The sequence below is a fragment of the Callithrix jacchus genome, chromosome 2 (genome assembly GCF_049354715.1).
Source record: "Callithrix jacchus isolate 240 chromosome 2, calJac240_pri, whole genome shotgun sequence".
NCBI classification, from domain to species: Eukaryota; Metazoa; Chordata; class Mammalia; order Primates; family Cebidae; genus Callithrix; species Callithrix jacchus.
Genome location: NC_133503.1, coordinates 13622902 through 13642203, shown reverse-complemented (window position 1 = coordinate 13642203; position 19302 = coordinate 13622902). Strand labels below are relative to the sequence as shown.

Sequence of the window (19302 nt, the reverse complement as noted above, 5' to 3'; positions counted from 1 at the left end):
GTAATATCACCCCCCTCTCTCCCCTCTGGATACACAGCCCCTTTACATTATTGGGAGTAATATCATCTCCCGCTTTGGAAATGATTAGCAATCTCCAACACCCCACCGGTGATATTGGTAGTCATGTCATCCTCTCTAACCTTGTATATTAGGAACAATATAACAGAAGGGTTGTACACCCTCTGCGATATTCAGAGCAATATCATCGCTTCCCACCTGGATATTAGAAACAATAGCACTGGGGCTTGTACATCCCTGCAATATTGGGAGTAACATCATCCTCTGTTTCTCTGGATATTGGGAATAATATCACAGCGGGGTGTACACCCCCTGTGATATTAAGAGTAATATTATCTTCTCCTGCCCTGGATGTCGCAAACTATGTCACAGAAGGTTTGCGCACTCCCTGCAATGTTGGGAGTAATATTGTCTCTCCACTTGGATATTAGGAACATTGTCACAGGGAGTGTGTGCCTGTAATCGCAGCTACTTGGGAGGCTGAGACAGAATAATTGCTTGAAATGAAGGTTGCAGTGAGCTGAGATCGCATCACTGTACTCCAGCCTGAGCAACAGAGCAAGACTCAGTCTCAAAAAAAAAATCAACTGGACCCTTCTACTGTTTGGATAGCCTTTTTTTTTTTTTTGCCCAAGAAGAGAACATGGATTTAATTTAAACAAACAAAAAAAAACTTCGGCTTTTGGAACAAAGCGTTTAAAAATAAATGTAGCCTTCAAATTTGGGCTTTCGTGAAAGATAAGATGATTAAGCCAGAATTCTACAGGCCGGGAATGACTCTATTAAGGACCTCATCTTGGAGGATGAGTTTTGGAATGATACAGAGTGGGAGGCTGAGCAGAGGACACAAAGGAAGATCTTGTCCCACGGGAAGGAAAAGCACAGACACAGGCAGGTGAGGCTTCATGAGAAGGTCAAGGTGAGAGCTCTGCTGTGTCTTTTGGGGTTGAAACCTGTTCTTGACAATTGGTGACTCAGTTGAGGAAACTCACCCCCAGGGACCCAACTCGGAGGGGTTCTGAGAACCTCAGGGCCAGTTCCTGCTTCCCTGAGCTGTGCCCTGGAGGGGTGAGGGCTCTTAACTAAGCTCTGGCTGTTTGAGCCAAAGCCAACATAGTGTGGAGATGGGCAGCAGCTGGAGTGGAGGGCAGGGACTCCCAGGAAGCCAAGGAGTGTGGGGAAACTGAGGCACAGAAGAGGTTTGGGTTTATGTGAAAGCTTTAAGAGTTCTAGCACCTCACAGCCAGAGAGGCCATGGCCACACCTATGCACGTCAGCATGGAACACCTGAAATATCACCAAGGGACAGGGGGTTCAGGCCCACTTGGGATTGCCCAGGTCAAGGAGCCCAGGAACCATGGCCTCCAGGGGAAACCAAGAGTTTCAGATGAATCCAGGGCTTGACAGCAGAACCAATGAGAAAATCTAGTCACATGTCTACAGCATATCACCGTTAAAAATACCATTCTCTGTTATGCTAGGCAAGGAGGGATGATTATTTATTAGCTTCTACAGACTACACAATGGGGTGGGGGAGGGCTCAAGGTGAGATGATTTTGGGATCCGAGGCAGCTCAGGGCAGGCATCCCAGTCTTCAGTCTCCAAATCCACCTCCTGCCTGTCCCCCCACATTACTCCTCTGGCCTTGAGGTTCCATTGAAGGCGATTTCTAAGGTTCAGCTCCCACGTCAGGCAGGAAGGGTGGCTACCGGGGCTGAGACCCCCACATGGCCTCCAGCCCTTGCTTCCTAACTGGCATCCTCGGGCACCACCAGGGGCTGGGCCAGGCTGCTGTGCTGCACATAGCAGGAGTAGGGCGCTGTGTCTTTCGGGGACACTTGCACCACCACCCAGGCCTGGTAAGTGCCATTTCCACTGTAAAGCACGTCTCCCCCTGAGTCAGGCTCCTGCACCTCGCCGGCCCGAGTCCAGTGCATATCAATTTCCCGTGGGTAGAAGCTGTAGGCCAGGCACTTGAGTTTCTTGTCTTCTCCTTGGGCCTGGTGGCTGGTGACCATCACAGAGGGAGGATCTGTGGAGGGATAGAGCATGACAGTACAGGCTTGAGGTCGACTTCTCTGGGCCCAGGTCTCTTCCCACCCCCACCCTGGGATGTCAGCTATCAGCAGAGCTCTGAGCTCTAAGCTCTGCACCTGCCACACAGAACACTTTCCAGAAGATCAGGGAAGGCTGACGCTTTCCCAGATCGTTCTCTGTTGGATCGTGGATGTCCTGGCTCCCCTTTTGCCCAGTCCCCACCCCACCCATGCATTGACTCAGACAGCAACAAGTTGCGAATGCTCCGTGCACTTCCCATGTCTTCCCATATCTCAGTGGGATACTCTTGAGTTCTCCTCTCCCCCAGTCTCAGCCCAGCTGCTTGATTCAGCCCATGGCTCTATCCAGCAGCTTCTTCCCTGCAGCACTGTACACTCCTGAGTCTCACTACGTCTCCAATCCAAGTCTCAGCTTGCAGCCATCAATTCCACTCACACTGGCTCGGTCTCATCGTTCCGGAGCTGACATTTTACACACCTCCCTTCTCTCCACCACCCAGATGGGAGGCGTCATTGTGAAGAGAAACAACTACAGGATTGGGAATCTGAAGTCTGGAATTTGGGTCCCAGCTCTGCCTCTCACAGTCAGTGTTACCCTAACCTCTCTGACCTCAAGCTCCTTGTCTGTCAACTGGAGACGATCTGGGGACACCCACCAACAAAGAATGGACTTCCTGGCACACTCTGCCTGAAATTTTGAAGACGTTCTTTTCAGACCACAAATCATGTCATCCCAGGGAAGGAATGAATCCCATGAGATGAAAGCTGGGGGTCTGAGGGAACATCCAGGAAGAGATGAGACCAGACTCAGATGTTGCCTGAGCTCCTAGCCTGAGATCGTCTTTTGTTCTGGGCTCAGTACTGGGGAGCAGGGAGCAGGGAGTACCTTGCCGGTCCAGGATACTTTTGCTGTAGTTCAGGTATTTCCGCAGAGTCGCAGGGCACTCCTTCTCCAGGTAAGCCTTGGCCCGCAGCACATAGTCTGGTTCTGCCTCCCACTTCTGCTTGGTGATGTGGGCTGCTGGGTCCAAGGGGATCCAGGCTGGGATTTCTTTGTCAAATTTAATGTAGCCCCTTTCATCATAGGTATACTCCCAGAATGCTCCAGTGCTTCTGTTATTCTGGATCTCACAACCGAACCGTCCCTGCAAAGTGTGGGACCCTGAAAAATCCCCCAACCCCACAGAGAGACAGTCAGCCTGGTGAGAAATTCATCGAAATAACTCTTAGTCCTGGACATTTGGCAACCCAAAAGAAATAAAGGTTCTTGCAATTCAAGCATGCAATCTTTTTATCAAGGCAAATAAGTTACTACTCCAACACACAGCAGACAGAGAGAGGCTAACTCAGTTTTGTTTGGCATTTCAGGCTTGTCTCAGTTGAGATGTGTTCCTCCTTAAGATAGCTACAAGCCGGGTGCTGTGGCTCATGCCTATAATCCCAGCACTTTGAGAAGCTGAAGCAAGTGGATCGCTTGAGCCCAGGGGTTCCAGACCAGCCAGGGTGACATGGCAAAATTTCATCTCTACAAAAAATATATAAATTAGCCCAACATGGTGGTGCATGCCTGTAGTCCCAACTACTCAGGAGGCTGAGGTGGGAGAATCAATTCAGCCCGGGAAGTCAAGACTGCAATGAGCCAAAATCATACCACTGCACTTCAACTTCAGCCTGGGTGACAGAGTGAGTACCTATCTCAGAAAAAAAAAAAAAAAGATGAACCCAGTGGCTCACGCCTGTAATCCTAGCACTTTTGAGGCAGTACTTTGAGGCAGGAGGATCACCTGAGGCCAGGAGTTCAAGACCAGCCTGGCCAACATGGTAAGACCCCGTCTCTACTAAAAATACAAAAATTAGCTCAGTATGCTGTCACACACCGGTAATCCCAGCTACTCGGGAGGCTGAGGCAGGAGAATCGCTTGAACCTGGGGGCAGAAGTTGTAGTGAGACGAGATCATGCCATTCTACTCCAGCCTGTACGACAGAGCAAGACTCTGTCTCAGATAAATAAATAAATAACCCAGCGTAGTGATACATGCCTGCAACCTATAGTCCCAGCTACTCGGGAAGCTGAGGCAGGAGAATCACTTGAACCCAGGAGGCAGAGATTGCAGTGAGCTGAGATCACATCATTGCACTCCAGCCTACGTGACAAGAGAAAACTCTGTCTCACACACAAAAAAAGAGCTACAGAATATGGATAGATTTCTATCTCTTCCACAGCATCTCTTCTAAGGACAAGTACTTGTTTGAATTTATGCTGAGTCCTGAGGAAGCTGTCACAACTACACCAAAGTGTACTTCTGAATTGGATAGAAATGATTTGGGATTTCATATGAGTAAAGGAAGGCTTGCCTTTTCTCTCAGCTCTAGATTGAAGTTCATCTGATCACTTCTTTCTTCCTTTCTGGTGTTGTTATCTTTATCCCAAATCTCTAAAGTCCCAACCTTCCTGCCCCTTAGCCACAACTCTCAGAAATGGACGTCCTTAGGGCGGGGGACACAGCCTCTTCATCCTGATGATAAAAGAGGTGTTGACCCAGCACTAATTGGTGCTGTTGGCGTAGACTCTGGCAGCTCTCAAGATCATCTTTGTCTGGGCTCAAGTCCCAGGTGTCTCCCGCTCCTAGCTGGTGTATTACCTGAACTGCAGCCACTCACCTCTCTGTGCCTCTATTCCCTCACCTCTGAAATAGCAATGCCAAGAGCGCTGTTTTAGGGGGTTATTCTGAGCATTAAATATGCTCAGAGATGGGCCTGGCACAAAATAAGTACTCAGTAAATGTCGGCTACTATTAATTTCCTTTTTTTTTTTTTAACAGAGTTTTGTTCTTGTTGTCCAGGCTGGAGTACAATGGCAGGATCTCGGCCCACTGCAACCTCCGCCTCCCGGGTTCAAGTGATTCTCCTGCCTCAGCCTCCTGAGTAGCTGGGACCGCAGATGCATGCCACCACACCAGGCTATTTTTTGTATTATTAGTACAGACAGGGTTTCACCATGTTGGCCGGGCTGATCTCAAACTCTTGACCTCAGGTGATCCACCCACCTAAGCCTCCGAAAGTTCTGGGATTACAATGTGCCCTAAGATTCTTTTCTTTTCTTTTGAGACAGAGTCTCGCTCCATCGCCAGGCACCAGGCTGGGGCACAGTGGCACCATCTTGGCTCACTGCAACCTCCGCCTCCTGGGTTCAAGCAATTCTCCTGCCTCAGCCTCCTGAGTAGCTGGGACTACAGACTCATGCCACCATGCCCAGCTGATTTTTATATTTTTAGTGGAGATGGGGTTTCACCATGTTGGCCAGGATGGTCTCGATCTCTTGACCTTGTGATCTGCCCTCCTTGGCCTCCCAAAGTGCTGGGATTACAGGCGTGAGCCACCGCGCCCGGCCACGATTATTTTCTAATACCCTGTGTCCATCTCTCTTCTTCCTCCTATCAATTCTATTTCTGTCCATCAAAGCTTCTCCCAGTGCCTTTCCTGATCACCTGTGTCCCCACCTCTCCTATTGCTGACACAGCGCAGGCCATTTTCCTTCCCAAGATCTCCCATCCCACACCCTTCAAACGTCTGCCTGTCTCTTTCTTGCTCTTTTTGGAAACCTTCAGATCCCATGTAGCATCTTGGGCATTTTTGTACTTAGAAGCCCATCTTTTGACACCCACTCTATGATAATTTAACATCAGCAGTTCACCAGGCCTGAGGCTGGCTGCCTTGGGGCCGGCAGTGTGGTCTAGGAGAAAGAGTGCTGGGCTGGGGACACAGAGACCATCTCTGTGTGGGCTCTGCCACCAGCTCCTCCGACCACAGTGCAGGTGGCCCTTCCCGGGTCTGCATCTTATGGAGAGGAGGAACTTTAGGGCTCCAGGGAACTCTAACAACCTGCGCTTTTGAATCCAGCACTTCCTGAGCCCCCAGCATGGGCTACAGTGTGTGCTGGGTGCTTTTCTCTGTTCATTCCACACATTTCAATTGAGCAAATATTGGCTGCACCCTGTCCTAGGCAATGGAGCTGCAAGGGAGATCAGGACAGACTGTGACATCCTTCATGGAATAGACATAGTTAAATATTACAAAACTGTTTGGAGGTAGGTCTCAATGCTCCAATGTTTGCAGATTTCAACCAGATATTTTGGGAACATCTCACTGTCAACAGTGGGACTGGCAGAGCCACCAGATGAGCCCAGGTCTGAGTGACTTCGAGAGTGGCTCAGTCTCCAGGCAACCTCCCAGGTCAGGGGTGAGTCTGATGCCTTCTCACGGAGTAGGGGGTGGGGAATCAGCCTCGGAAGGGTGGGGGTGTGGTGGTGAGAGGTCAGAGGTGCCTGGCTAAGAAGTGACTCTGCCATCACTTCCTGTGTGAGCTGAGGCCTGGTATGAGGATGGGGCAATCAATGGGGAAGCAGGGAGCACCTGTGCTATGTGGGGAAGGAATGTGGACATGTCTGCGTTTCTGCTGTGCCTCCGGTTCCTCCTCTGGGATTGGGACTGTTTCCATCCTGCTGACCCCTTGCCACTCACACCTGGGGGCTGCCTCTTGGGTTAGACCTTCTACCCCCACGGTCTGTTGTTCACTAACCGTTACTGTCGTTGTAATACTCCGTGATGTCGTTCAGGGTCTGCATAAAGATGTCCTCCCTGGCTTTCTGAAGTTGGCTGTCCTGCTCCCAATCCTCCATTCCTTCCACCTGTCTCCAGGGTCCTAGGGGCCGAGACCTCCTGTCTTCACTGTCGTACTCAAAGAAGGAAAGGTCATTGAGGAAGCCAAAGGCCTGAAACTTGGGGATGTCTCCAACAGGCTTGGACAGCCCCGTGTAGACATAGGTCAGAGAGTAACGACCTGCAAAAGAAAAGACTCTGATGGTTAAGATCCATGCAAGGGTCCCACCTTGGGGCTGCGGAGGCCAGGAGGGAAGACCTGCCCACTGGCCTCTTCCTTCCCAGCTCTTTCTCCTCCCATCAACCTCACACCACTGGAGACTCATGCTGTAGTTTCATGCTGGAGATGTTATTTCACAGACCCCTGTGTCTTCACTACATTGCTTCCTCTGCTTGACAGGTAAGAAGATCATATTCCTCAGCTTCCTCAAAGATACATTGGGACCATGTGACTGAGTTTTGTCAAAGAAGAATGTGCAGAATGATGTCTTTCTTCTTGTCCAAGACCCTACCAGCTGGCTTGCCCCCTCTGTTTCTCATCTCTTGAGGTGACAACTTTGAAGGTCACAGGATACTATGAAAGAGTCCCAATATGCCTTTAGCCTGGATCCCTGAGTCACCTCCTGGAGGAAAAGAACCTTGACCAATGTGCATGGAATCTGATATAAATAAGAAATTAACATCAGAAATGCTGGGCTCGGTGGCTCATGCCTGTAATCCCAGCACTTTGGAAGGCCAAGGCAGGCGGATTACTTGAGATCAGGAGTTGGAGACCAGCCTGGACAACATTGTGAAACCCCACTTTACTAAAAATACAAAAATTAGCTGGGTGTGGTGGTGCAAGGCTGTAATCCCAGTTGCATGGGAGGCTGAGGCAGGAAAATCACTTGAAGCAGAGAGGCAGAGGTTGCAGCGAGCCAAGATTATGCCATTGCACTCCAGCCTGAATGACAGAGTGAGACTTTGTCTCAAGAAAAAAAAAAAACACAAGTTAACATTTGTAGTTCAACCTGACAAATACATACAGTTAGAAAGGATAGAAAATAAAATTTACTAGAAAATTTAAGAAATGACCCAGACTGGATTAGCACAACGTTAAGACTAGGATGGAGCTCAGAATTCCCAGGGTTGTACCTTGCATTTTGGTACGAGGTGGGAGCTGAGAGATGGGGACCTTTCCATAATAGTTCCACAATTATTTTATGATACAATTTACACAGGTGCTAATAATGTTGGAGGTCATATGGCAGATTCCTAGTTCACTTACTAAAATTATTGTGGCTCAGGAGTTTCTAAACGTAATTAGCATTTAAATCATGGACCTTAGAACTGAATTCATGAACACAGAGAGTAGGGTGGTTACCGAAGGCTGGGAATGACAGTGGCAGTGGTGGGGGGAACTGGAAAGATGGTTAATGGGTACAAAGACATAGAAAGAATGAATAAGACCTACTATTTGATAGCACAACAAGGTGACTCTAGTCAATAATAACTGGGGCCGGGTGTGGTGGCTCACACCTGTAATTCCAGCACTTTGGGAGGTTGAGGCAGGTGGATCACTTGAAGTCAGAAGTTCGAGACTAGTCTGGCCAACATGGTAAAATCTCGTCTGTACTAAAAACACACAAATTAGCCAGGCATGGTGGTGCACACCTGTAGTCCCAGCAACTCGAAAGGTTGAGGCAGGAGAATTGCTTGAACCCCAGGCAGAGGTTGTAGTGAGCCAAAACTGCACCACCACACTCCAGTCTGGGCTGACTCTGGTCAATAATAATTTAATTGGAGCCCGGTGCCGTGGCTCACGCCTGTAATTCCAGAACTCTGGGAGGCTGAGAGGGGTGGATCACTAGGGGTCAGGAGTTCAAGACCAGTCTGGCTAACATGGTGAAACCCCATCTCTACTAAAAATACGTAAGTTAGCCAGGTGTGGCAGTGCACACCTGTAATCCCAGCTACTCCAAAGGGTGAGGCAGGAGAATTGCTTGAACCTGACAGGCGGAGGTTGCAGTGAGCCAAGATCACACTACTGCACTCTAGCTTGGCTGACAGACCAAGACTCCATCTCATAAAAATAACAATCATAATTATAATTTGACCGTACACTTTTAAATAACCAGAAGAGTGTAATTGGATTGTCTGTAACACAAAGGATAAACGCTTGAGGGGATGGATACCTCATTCTCCATGATGTGATTATTTCACATTGCATGCCTGAATCAGAACATCTCATGTACCCCATAAATATATACATGTACTATGCACCCACAACTTTTTTTTTTTGAGACAGTCTCTCTCTGTTGCCAGGCTGGAGTGCACTGGCATGATCTCAGGTTGGGTTTGAGCAATTCCCCTGCCTTAACCTCCTGAGTAGCTGAGACTACAGGTGTGCACCACCATGCCTGGCTACTTTTCTGTATTTCAGTAGAGATGGGGTTTCACTATGTTGGCCAGGATGGTCTCGATCTCCTGACCTTGTGATCTGCCCGCCTTGGTCTCCCAAAGTGCTGAGATTACAAGCCTGATCCACCACTCCCAGCCCCTACTTTTTTTAATTTACGAAAAAATCAGTAGACCTTGAGCAAAGCAGATTATTCTCCACAGTGACGGACCTCATCCAAGCAGTTGAAGTCCTTAAGAGAAAAAGCCTCAGAGGTCCCCTAAAGAAAAAAGAATTCTGCCTACAGTCTGCCCTTGAACTCAAGACTAAGACACAAACTCTTCCCTGGGTCTCCAGCCTGCTGGCCTGCTCTGAAGATTTAGGACTTGCTTCTCCTCCCAATAATGTGAGTCAATTCCTTGAAACAAATCTCTACTCTCTCTCTTTTGTATACATGTATATAAATCTCTTCGTGTGTGTGTGTGCTGCGTGTGTGTGCGTGCGTGTGTGTGCGTGTATATGCAGTGTATGTATGGATGTGTATGGACATATATATGTATATGTGTACCACCTTTTAGTTCTTTTTCTCTGGAGAACCCTGAATAATTCAGATTTTGGTACAGAACAGGATTAACGTTCCAAAGTGATTGTTCTACAACGAACATGTAACACCTTTTCTGACAATCTGTAAATATCATGAATTTTAAACTCACACAGCTGAGAAGCCATTCCTTTTTATTTATTTATTCTGCACATTCCCATGCCACAAACCGCCTCCTGTCCCTGTCCTAGCAGTGACTCTTGATCTCCCCAAGCTCCCACCGTCTTCTCTTCAGGCTACTCACCTTCCACACCCAGTGCTCCCGTGTCTGAGTGTGGGGTGAGGGCACGGGTTTCCTTCTAGCACCATCCCTCCAGCTGACCTGCCTTCCCACTTTCCCCTTGGGGCTGCTGTCTCTTTCCCTCAGCATCAGGCAGGTGTACCCAGCCATCGGGAGCAGAAGCAGCTCCAGGCGTGTGGTTCCTGCTCCGTCCTGGCTGTCTGACCCCAGGCAGGTCACTTGGTCTTTGGAATCTTTGTTTTCACTGTAAACTAAGGGTTTTAGGTTCAGATTCCTGAAGGTCTTATTTAGGGTGAGGGCAGAGGCTCCCTGAATGCTCCTGGAAGTGTGTGAGCTGGGTGAGATGACAGCCCGGGGCACCTGTTCCTGCTGGATGCCAGAGAATCCCAGCTGCATCCGGCCCTTCTCCCAGCCACATGTCCTGTTCCTCACCTCCTCCCAGTCCTCTCCAGTACCCATCCCTTGCTTTCCCCACTCACCATCTTGGGTCTCCTGGGGGACAGCAGGACCCAGAAGGAGCAGCAAAGACAGCAGGACAGGCACCATTCTTAGAATTGTTTCTACCTGGAGGGTTCTGGGCAGGAGGCACAGCTATTATCCTGGATCCTGGGGCCCTGCCCAGGGGCGGTGAATCTACAGGCCAATGGGAGTGCCAGGACGGGCTCCCCACCTGACACACAGACAAAAAAAAAAAAAAAGATACACAAGCCAGCTGGACAGAGGTTGAAATGAGTGAGTCTACACACAGGATATGCAAATTTAGAGCTGAGACAGTTGATCTCTGGACTGAGGCTATGTGTGTGCCTGAGGCAGAAGGATGTCAGTGGGTGGAAGGTATGTGTGACAGGTGGCAGACACCAGGGAGGCACCACCCTTCCCGTCTATTATGATGATCCCTGGGCCAGTAGGGGCATTTGTGTGTTTTCAGACCACACTTCATCCTACCTTCTGAAAAACCCTCAACGTGTCCAGGTCATGGGCCTGGGTAGACCACAGCTGGGGTGGGACCCTCACTGTCCCACACCTGACTCTGCCAGAGCTGACTGGAGGACGTTCACATCCACATCTCTCCCTCCTTCCTGTCTGTGCCTGTGGAATCCCAGCCTTCCACGATGGAAGCAGAAATAGCCGCATCCTCCTTTTACAGCCTCCCTGGCAATATAAGGAGCAGGTGTACACGGAGTTTATGCTCAGTAAGCCGAAGCTACCGCCCTGGACGTTGGCTCATGTGTCTGGGAAACAAAGAGGCAGGCACAGTGGTCAGTGCTTTCTGGTGGTCTTGGAAGTGGTCACAACTCCAGCTCCTGAGGGCAGTGGGGCTGCAGTAGCTGTGGGAGTGCCTGGGTTCCAGTTTCTGATGGTGTCTTCGGTCCACCCCGGCCCTCTGGTGTCCCCTGCTGGCAGCTGTTGTGTGTTTACAGGGCTGGGTCTCAGTGTGATTTTAACCAGTCTGCTTCTGCAGAATCTGAGCCTGGGTTCCCAATAGCGAAGCAAGGACTGGAGGCAGCATGGGGTCTCAGCCCCAGAAGCCATCCTTTCTGCCTGACATGAGACAGATGAACCTCAGAAATCACTCTCACCAAGCTGGACGCAATGGCTCACACCTGTAATCCCAGTACTTTGGGCGGCCAAGGAAGAATGATCACTTGAGGCCACAAGTTCAAGACCAGCCTGGGCCACAAAAGGAGACCCAGTCTCTACAAAAAAAAAAAAAAAAAAATTTTTAACTGCCAGGGATGGTCGTGCATACCTGTATTCCCAGCAGGAGGCTGGGGCAGGAGGATAGCTTGAGCCCAGGAGGTCAAGGCTGTGATGAGTTGGATTACACCAGTATGCTCCAGCCTGGCCAACAGACCCAGACCCTACCTCTAAACAAGAAAGAAAGAACTTACCCTCAATGGCATCAGAAAGGCTGGGGAAGCAGTGCACAGAGACAGACAGTGGTGGATTTCGAGACAGAAGACTGGAATGCCTGCTCTGAGCTGACTCACACCCCAAAATTGCATCGCCTCGGAAACATTCCTAATGTCTAAACTGCCGAGCCTAACAAACAGTAACCTTCTTCTCTAGCGCAGCAGAGGATGGTATCTTTAACTGTTGAATGCTTTAAAATGTAATTCGATTTTCTCATTTGTTCTGCTCCCAAGCACTGGATTCATCTGAAACTCTGGGTTTCCCCTGGAGGCCATGGTTCCTGGACACTCTGACCTGGGTGATCCCAAGTATGACCTGGATCCCTGTCCCTTGGAGTTGTTCAGGCATCCCCTGTACATGTACATAGGTGTGGCTTGGCCCCTCTGATTGGGAGGTACCAGAGCCAGATTCAATTGAGTCACCAACTGCCATGCACAGGTTTCATCCCCAAAAGACACGGCAGAACTCTCACCTTGACCTTCTCATGAAGCACCACCTGCCTGTGCCCCTGCTTTTTCTTCCTGTGGGACAAGAACTTCCTTTACATCCAAAGCTCAGCCATTCATTCTATATTACTCCAAAATCCACCTTTCAAGCCAGGTTCCTGAAGAAAATCATTTCACTCTTCAGAATTCTGAGCCAACCATCTCATCTTTCTTGAAAGCCCGAATTTGAAGGCTATATCTTTTTTTTTTTTTTTTTGAGCCAGAGTTTTGCTCTGTCATCCAGGCTGGAGTGCAGTGGCGTGATCTCAGCCCACTGCAACCTGAGCCTCCTGGGTTCAAGCAATTCTCCTGCCTCAGCCTCCCAAATAGCTGCGATTACAGGTGCTCACCGCGACACCCGGCTAATGTTTTGTATTTTAGTAGAAATGAGGTTTCACCACATTAGTCAAGCTGGTCTCGAACTCCTGACCTTAAATGAACCCCCTACCTCGGCCTCCCAAAGGGCTGGGATTACAGGCATGAGCCACCTCGCCCAGACTTACCTTTTTTTTTTTTTTCCTGATGCTTTGGCTTCTGTTTGAAAATTAAACTCTATTTGAAAATTAGACTCCTTTAGGCTATGTGAAATTCACATTTCCTTCTTTCGGGGTAAAAATCTCTATCTGAATACAGAGGGCCCCAGGGAAGAAAACAAATAGTCAAGAGAAGGAAGTATAGAAACATTATTTTGAAATATGATGACAGCTTGCAGAAATAAAAGATAAATACTCCAGATCAACGAGGAAATCAAAATCCTTGTGAGCCCAGCCAGGCTAACAAAGATTTGAATGTCGGATGTGGCCTCGTCTGTAACAAGAGAGCGGGACTGGAGTGGACAAGGTAGAGGAAACCCAGTCCAGGCCAGGTGTGGGACAGGAGGAGAGGGGCTCAGAGCCACAAGGCACTTGGAGAAAACTTCCTGCTAGGAGTCAGATTTCAGAGGCGATGGGAAGGCCTAAGGCAGTTTGTTAAGAAGAGGCTGAAAGCCTGTTCCTAACCAGGTGGGCATGGGACAGCTGAGAGGGGACGGTCACAAAGGCCCCACAAGGGAGGTGACCTGGGGGTTGAGGCTGTGCCAGGGGCATCTGCTGGGCACATCAGGGACAATAAAGGCATCCAGCGAACCACAGGTGGGTCCTTCCATGGTCACTTCCTGTCTCCCCAACAGAGGACCACCCACAGGTTCTCCTACAGCCAGGACAGACTTCAAATGCAAACGTAGGAAGCGCCAACCTAAAGAGTCTCATTGCCACAAATTATCTTCTTCTTTAATAATTTCCCAGTCACGCTAGTCCGGTGGCTCATGCCTTTAATCCCAGCACTTTGGGAGGCTGAGGCAAGCAGATCACCTGAGGTCGGGAGTTCAAGACCAGTCTGACCAACATGGAGAAACCCCATCTCTACTAAAAATACAAAATTAGCCTGGCATGGTGGTGCATGCCTGTAAGCCCAGCTACTCAAGAGGCTGAGGCAGTAGAATTGCTTAAACCCAGGAGGTGCAGGTTGCAGTGGGCCGAGATAGCTCCATTGCACTCCAGCCTGAGCAACAAGAGTGAAACTATGATTAAAAAAAAATTCCCAGTCACATTTTATTTTATTTTATTTTGACAAAGTCTAGCTCTGTCACCCAGGTTGGAGTGTAGTGTGAGATCTCAGCTCACTACAATCTCTGCCTCCCAGATTCAAATGATTCTCCTGCCTCAGTTTTCAAAGTAGCTGGGATTACAGGCATATGTCACCACACCCAGCTAATGGTAAAAACAGGGTTTCACCATGTTGCCCAGGCTGGTCTCAAACTCCTGACCTCAAGTGATCCAACTGCCTCCACCTTCCAAAGTGCTGGGATTACAGGCATGAGTCACCCAGCTGGGCCCCCAGTCACTTTAGAATAGCATGTTGCTTTGTATGCAGAGGGCCTCTCTGCAACTAGCCCATCAACCCTGAGAGTGCTGGAAAAGGCCTAATTTCCAAATAACTGGCTTCCTCTGTGTACACGGAGTCTTATTGTATGCATTAAAAATTACCTTGAGAAAAATTGGCAAAAGAGCAGATGGCACAGAAAGATGGAGAATCCCTGACCTAGAAGAATGGGGCAGTTGGAGCACACAGGCTGTGACAGAAAGGACACACTCATGGTCGTGCCCCATTCATTGCATGGCATTGCATTGTCGGACGGCTCAGGAGGGTCTCCGGATGCCAGTGAGACCCCGGCCGCAGCCAGTTTCCAGGTTCTTGACACCATCTGGAGAAAGAATTCAGGGACGAATCAGAATGAAGCAAAAGGCCAGAAGCTTTTTTTGCAAAGCGGAAGGGCACACAGGCATACTCGTGAGGATAGTCACAGCAGAGTTTGAGTTTCTAATTTTACAGGTGTATCTTTAGTCAGGAAGTGGAGTAATCACTAGGTATTCTGGCTGAGCACGGTGCCTCACACCTGCAATCCCAGCACTTTGGGAGGCTGAGGTGGGTGGATCACTGGAGCCCAGGAGTTTGAGACCAGCCTGGGCAACATAGTGAGATCCCATCTCCATAAAAAAAATGAACAATTAGGCACATGTCATGGAGACTGCCTATAGTCATAGCTACTAGGGAGGTTGAGGCAGGAGGATTGCTTGAACCCAGGAGTTCAAGGCTGCAGTGAGCCATGATTGCACACTGCACTCTAGCCTGGGTGACAGAGTGAGACCCTGCCTCAAAAAGAAATAATCATTAGGTATTGTGGGAAAGGAGGGGATTACCGGGACACTACCCACCACATCCGTTACTGTCCCCTTTTTCCCTTATTTGGCTTTGCCCGGAAGAGTCATGGACATGTCACCCTGCCCAGGGTGTTGCCCATTTTCTCTTCATTATTTGGGATGTTCTGTTATCCTGTGGTTTCTTTGCCTAGTTCTTGTTTCAGCTGTTGTTTGGGTTTTCCATCCTGCAACCACCCAGTGCTATTCTTATCTCAACCGGACACATCATTTGGACTGAAGCTCCCAGAAGCTGATGCCAACCTCCCTACATTGCATTGATCGCCCTCACCTACCCCACCCCTCAGTTGTCTTCAGGAAGTCTGTTTCCACCAGACTGGCTTCAGTAACCCTCAAATATGTCTGGCGCTGTTTCTTCTTATCTTTACTCATTCACCCAGAGATCTCTTTTTGGAAGTGTTTGTTGATTGTCTTCTTCCTACCATGCATTGGGCTAAGCCCTAGGAAGAGAGAAAGGACCAGGACAAACCCCATCCCTGTCCTTATCAAACGTGTCCCCATCTGCCCCCAGAAATTCTATCCCTGATCTACGTCCTGCTCATCCACAACTCCTCCGACAAAGCCCTTCCCAACGCCATTTCAGGCTGTCTTTCTTTCTCCAACAAAGCTCTTGGTAACACCGGCCATCAGTAGCAACGGAATCCCAATTTGTTATTCGATTTATGATTTGGTAATTAGGTTACAAAACCTATTTCTTGTTGTTTGTTGAGAAATGCTGAGTGTATGAAAAAACATGTTGTTTGCTAAGAAGAATGATGGCAAAGAAAACCCAGCCACCTCCTGGCAAGTTGAAAACTGCTTGGGGCATTCTCAAGTGGCAAGACAGTATATGAATATCATACACCAGTTAAAACAATTCTTTAAGTGTGGGATATGTGACCCTGCCCCCATGGTTCCCTCGTGGAGAATACTTTAAAATTTGTCTGTGGTCACTGGTAAGCAGGCACCAGCTGCCTAACTAGTTTATTTTTGTCCTATGAGAAAATACCAAAGACCTGTTTGTTAATAATCACCTGTTCAGAGAGACTACGTGGGTCAGAGTCTGCTCGAGGCCCTCAGCCTGGAATTCCGTCAGCCAGCTGACATCCACTCTCAGCTTGGAAGGCTGTTGGCCCCCCAGACAGTCCCATTTTGCTGTTCTATCTGGGTGTCTGCTTCTTAATGCCTTCAGCGCCGTCTGGGTGAGGGTCTCTACGGCCAAGCTGGTCTTTGTAGTTGTTGTTAGGTTTAATAATTAGGCATTATTAGCCAGGTGCGGTGGCTCACACCTGTAATCCCAACACTTTGGGAGGCAGAGAGGGGTGGATCACCTGAGGTCAGGAGTTTGAGACCAGCCTGGCCAACAGGCTGAAACCCTGTCTGTTAAAAATACAAAAATATTTAAACAAAAATAAAATAATTAGGCATTAAGGGTTTTGGGTTTTTTGTTTGTTTTTGTTTTGTTTTGAGATGGAGTCTCACTCCCCATGTAACCCAGGCTGGAGTGCAGTGGCATAATCTAGGCTCACTCCAACCTCCACCTCCCAGGTTTAAGCAACTCCCCTGCCTCAGCCTCCCGAGTTAGCTGGGACTACAGGCACACATCACCATGCCTGGCTAATTTTTGTATTTTTAGTAAAGACAAGGTTTCACTATGTTGTCCAGGAGAGCGATGGCAAGGAAAACTGAGCCAGCACCCCCAAGCAGAAAACTGCTCAGGGAGTTCTAAAATAGTAAACATTATGTGTATATCACACACCAGTTAAACTAGTTCGTTAAGCACTGGTTATATGAGCCTGCCCCCGTGGCTCCCTCGTGGAGAATGCTTTCTAGTTTGCCTTTGATCAGTGGTAAGCAGGTACCAGCTGCCTACCTAGTTTATTTTTGTTCTATGAGAAAACACAGAACACCTGTGTGTTAACAATCACCTATTCAGAGAGAATAAACATGTGGGTCAGAGTCTGTTCAATGCCCTTACCCCAGAATGCTGTCAGCTCCCTAAGGCCCTCAGCTCAGAAGGCTATTGACACCCAGATAATCCCACTTTGCTGTTCTATCTGGATGTCTGCTGCTTAATTCCCTCAGCGCCACCTGGGTGAGGGTCTCTATGGCCAAGCTGGTCTCGGAATCATGCCCCATTAGACTTCATCCCCTTCCCTTACTCATCGTTACTAGATTTTCTCAAAAGCTTGAGGGAATGAAAGGCCCAAAGACCGTTTTGCTTACTTCATCCAAACGTGCAGTGCCCTTCTCCTATTTCCACGGTTCCAACATGACAGGCTGGTCCTCAAAGAGTTTCCTCTTGATCAGTGACTACCATCTTCAGACTGGTTTTGACTGGTTTCCCAAGGATGTGCAGAAAGTGGAGTTCTGCCAGGCATGGTGGTTCATGTTGTAGTCCCAGCACCTTGGGAAGGCTGAAGCAGGAGGATTGCTTGAGTCCAGGAGTTCAAGACCAGCCTGACCAACACGATGAAATCCTGTCTCTACTAAAAATACAAAAATTAGCCAGGCATGGTGGTGGTCACCTGTAATCCCAGCTACTCAGGAGGCTGAGGCAGGAGAATTGCTTGAACCTGGGAGGCTGAAGTTGCAGTGAGCCAAGATAGCACCACTGCACTCCAGCCTGGGCAACAGAGCAAGACTCCCTCACACACACACACACACACACACACACACGCACACACACACAAAAAGGCAGTCTCACTCTGACACCCATGCTGCAATGCAATGGCACCCTCGCAGCTGGGTTCCAGTGATTCTCCTGCCTCAGCCTCCTGCATAACTGCAACTACAGGCACACGTCACCAGGCCTGGCTACATATTTTTTTTTTTTTGGTAGGGGTGGGGTCTTGCTGTGATGCCCAGGCTGGTCTAGAGTTCCTAGCCTCAAGAGATCCTCCACCTCGGCTTCCCAAAATGCTAGGATTACAGGTGTGAGCCACTGAGCCTGACGCAAGCGCTCCTTTTAAATTAACCCATTTTGTGACTTTTTTTTTTTTTCAGTAAATGCCTTCAATGAGCACTTCCAATCCCACAACAGATACCTCAGCCGACTGTTGATCCCTGCACAGCAGGCCTGCCAGAGCCCCCCAGACCCCTGGTTTTCACTGCGTTCAGCCCCAATCTGGCCCCGTGACCAACCTCAGCTTCCCAGCCCTCCATTTCCCTGAGCAACTATTGCCTGGAAAGAATCCTTGTACCAATCTCTGTATCCGCCAGGAGCATTCGTTATTTAAAATGGAATGCGGTTACTAGAAACGTAAGCAAAAAAATAAACGTATTTATTGGTTAGCTCTCAGAATCCACAGAAAGGATGGAGAACCCAGGCTCAGAATTCCACAGGAGCAGAACAGTCAGAATCACACCAGCAACCGGCTCGGTAAACACACAGAAGCTGCCAGCAGGGGGGCAGCAGAGGCCACAGCACGAGATCAACATCCCCAGGGACTGGAGCTCAGACGCCCCCACAGCTACTGCAGCCCCACTGCTCCCCGGAGCTGGCGGTCGCAGCCCCTGCCGAGACCACCAGAAAGCATCGTCCACTGTGCCCGCCTCTTTGTTTCCCTGACACTTGACCCCATGTCCAAGGCGGTAGCTTCGGCTTGCTGAGCATAAACGCCGCGCACACCTGCTCCTTCTCTTGCCAGGGAGGCTGCAAAAGGAGGATGCGCTATTTCTGCTTCCATAGTGGAAGGCTGGGAATCCACAGGCACAGAAAGGAAGGAGGGAGAGATGTGGATGTGGACGTCCTCCAGTCAGCTCTGGCAGGGTCGGATGTGGGCGAGTGAGGGTCCCACCCCAGCTGAGGTCTACCCAGGTCCACGTCCTGGACATGTTGAGGGTTTTTGTAGAAGGCATGGATGAAGCCTGGTCTGACAACACTCAAGTCCCCGTACTGACCCCAGAGGGTGTCAGACTGGAAAGGCGACACATCCCAGGCATCTGCCACCCGTCACACACACCTCCCACCCACTGGCAGCCTTCCGTCCCAAGCACACACAAAGCCTCAGTCCAGAGCTCAACTGTCTCAGCTCTGCAGTTGTATGTCCTGTGTGTAGACTCACTGAGCACAACCTCTGCCCAGCCTGGCGTGTGCATACTTCTTTCTCACTGTCGGGGAGGAGCCCGTCCTGGCATTCCCATTGGCTTGTAGATTCACCTCCCCTGGGCAGAGCCCCAGGACCCAGGATAATCCTGTGCCCCCACTCAGGC

At 49.4% G+C, this 19302-nt stretch overlaps 1 protein-coding gene across 1 annotated transcript; it reads right to left on the bottom strand.

Moving 5' to 3' along the window:
* Positions 1–1493: 1493 nt before the first annotated feature.
* AZGP1 (alpha-2-glycoprotein 1, zinc-binding) lies at positions 1494–10519 on the bottom strand. Its single transcript, XM_008982819.5, has 4 exons — positions 10433–10519; positions 6655–6915; positions 2962–3237; positions 1494–2050 (listed from the first exon to the last, which is right to left on the bottom strand). The coding sequence occupies exons 1-4, from the start codon at positions 10497–10499 to the stop codon at positions 1767–1769; spliced, it is 888 nt and encodes a 295-aa protein (XP_008981067.1). The 5' UTR covers positions 10500–10519; the 3' UTR covers positions 1494–1766.
* Positions 10520–19302: the final 8783 nt, after the last annotated feature.

Excerpts from the sequence above, each read along its gene's own strand:
- AZGP1 (XM_008982819.5), bottom strand. The coding sequence starts at position 10,499 with ATGGTGCCTGTCCTGCTGTCTTTGCTGCTCCTTCTGGGTCCTGCTGTC. Across the intron at positions 3,238-6,654 it reads GTATTACAACGACAGTAACG|GGTCCCACACTTTGCAGGGA; the intron begins GTTAGTGAACAA and ends GGGATTTTTCAG. Across the intron at positions 2,051-2,961 it reads AAGTATCCTGGACCGGCAAG|ATCCTCCCTCTGTGATGGTC; the intron begins GTACTCCCTGCT and ends ATCCCTCCACAG.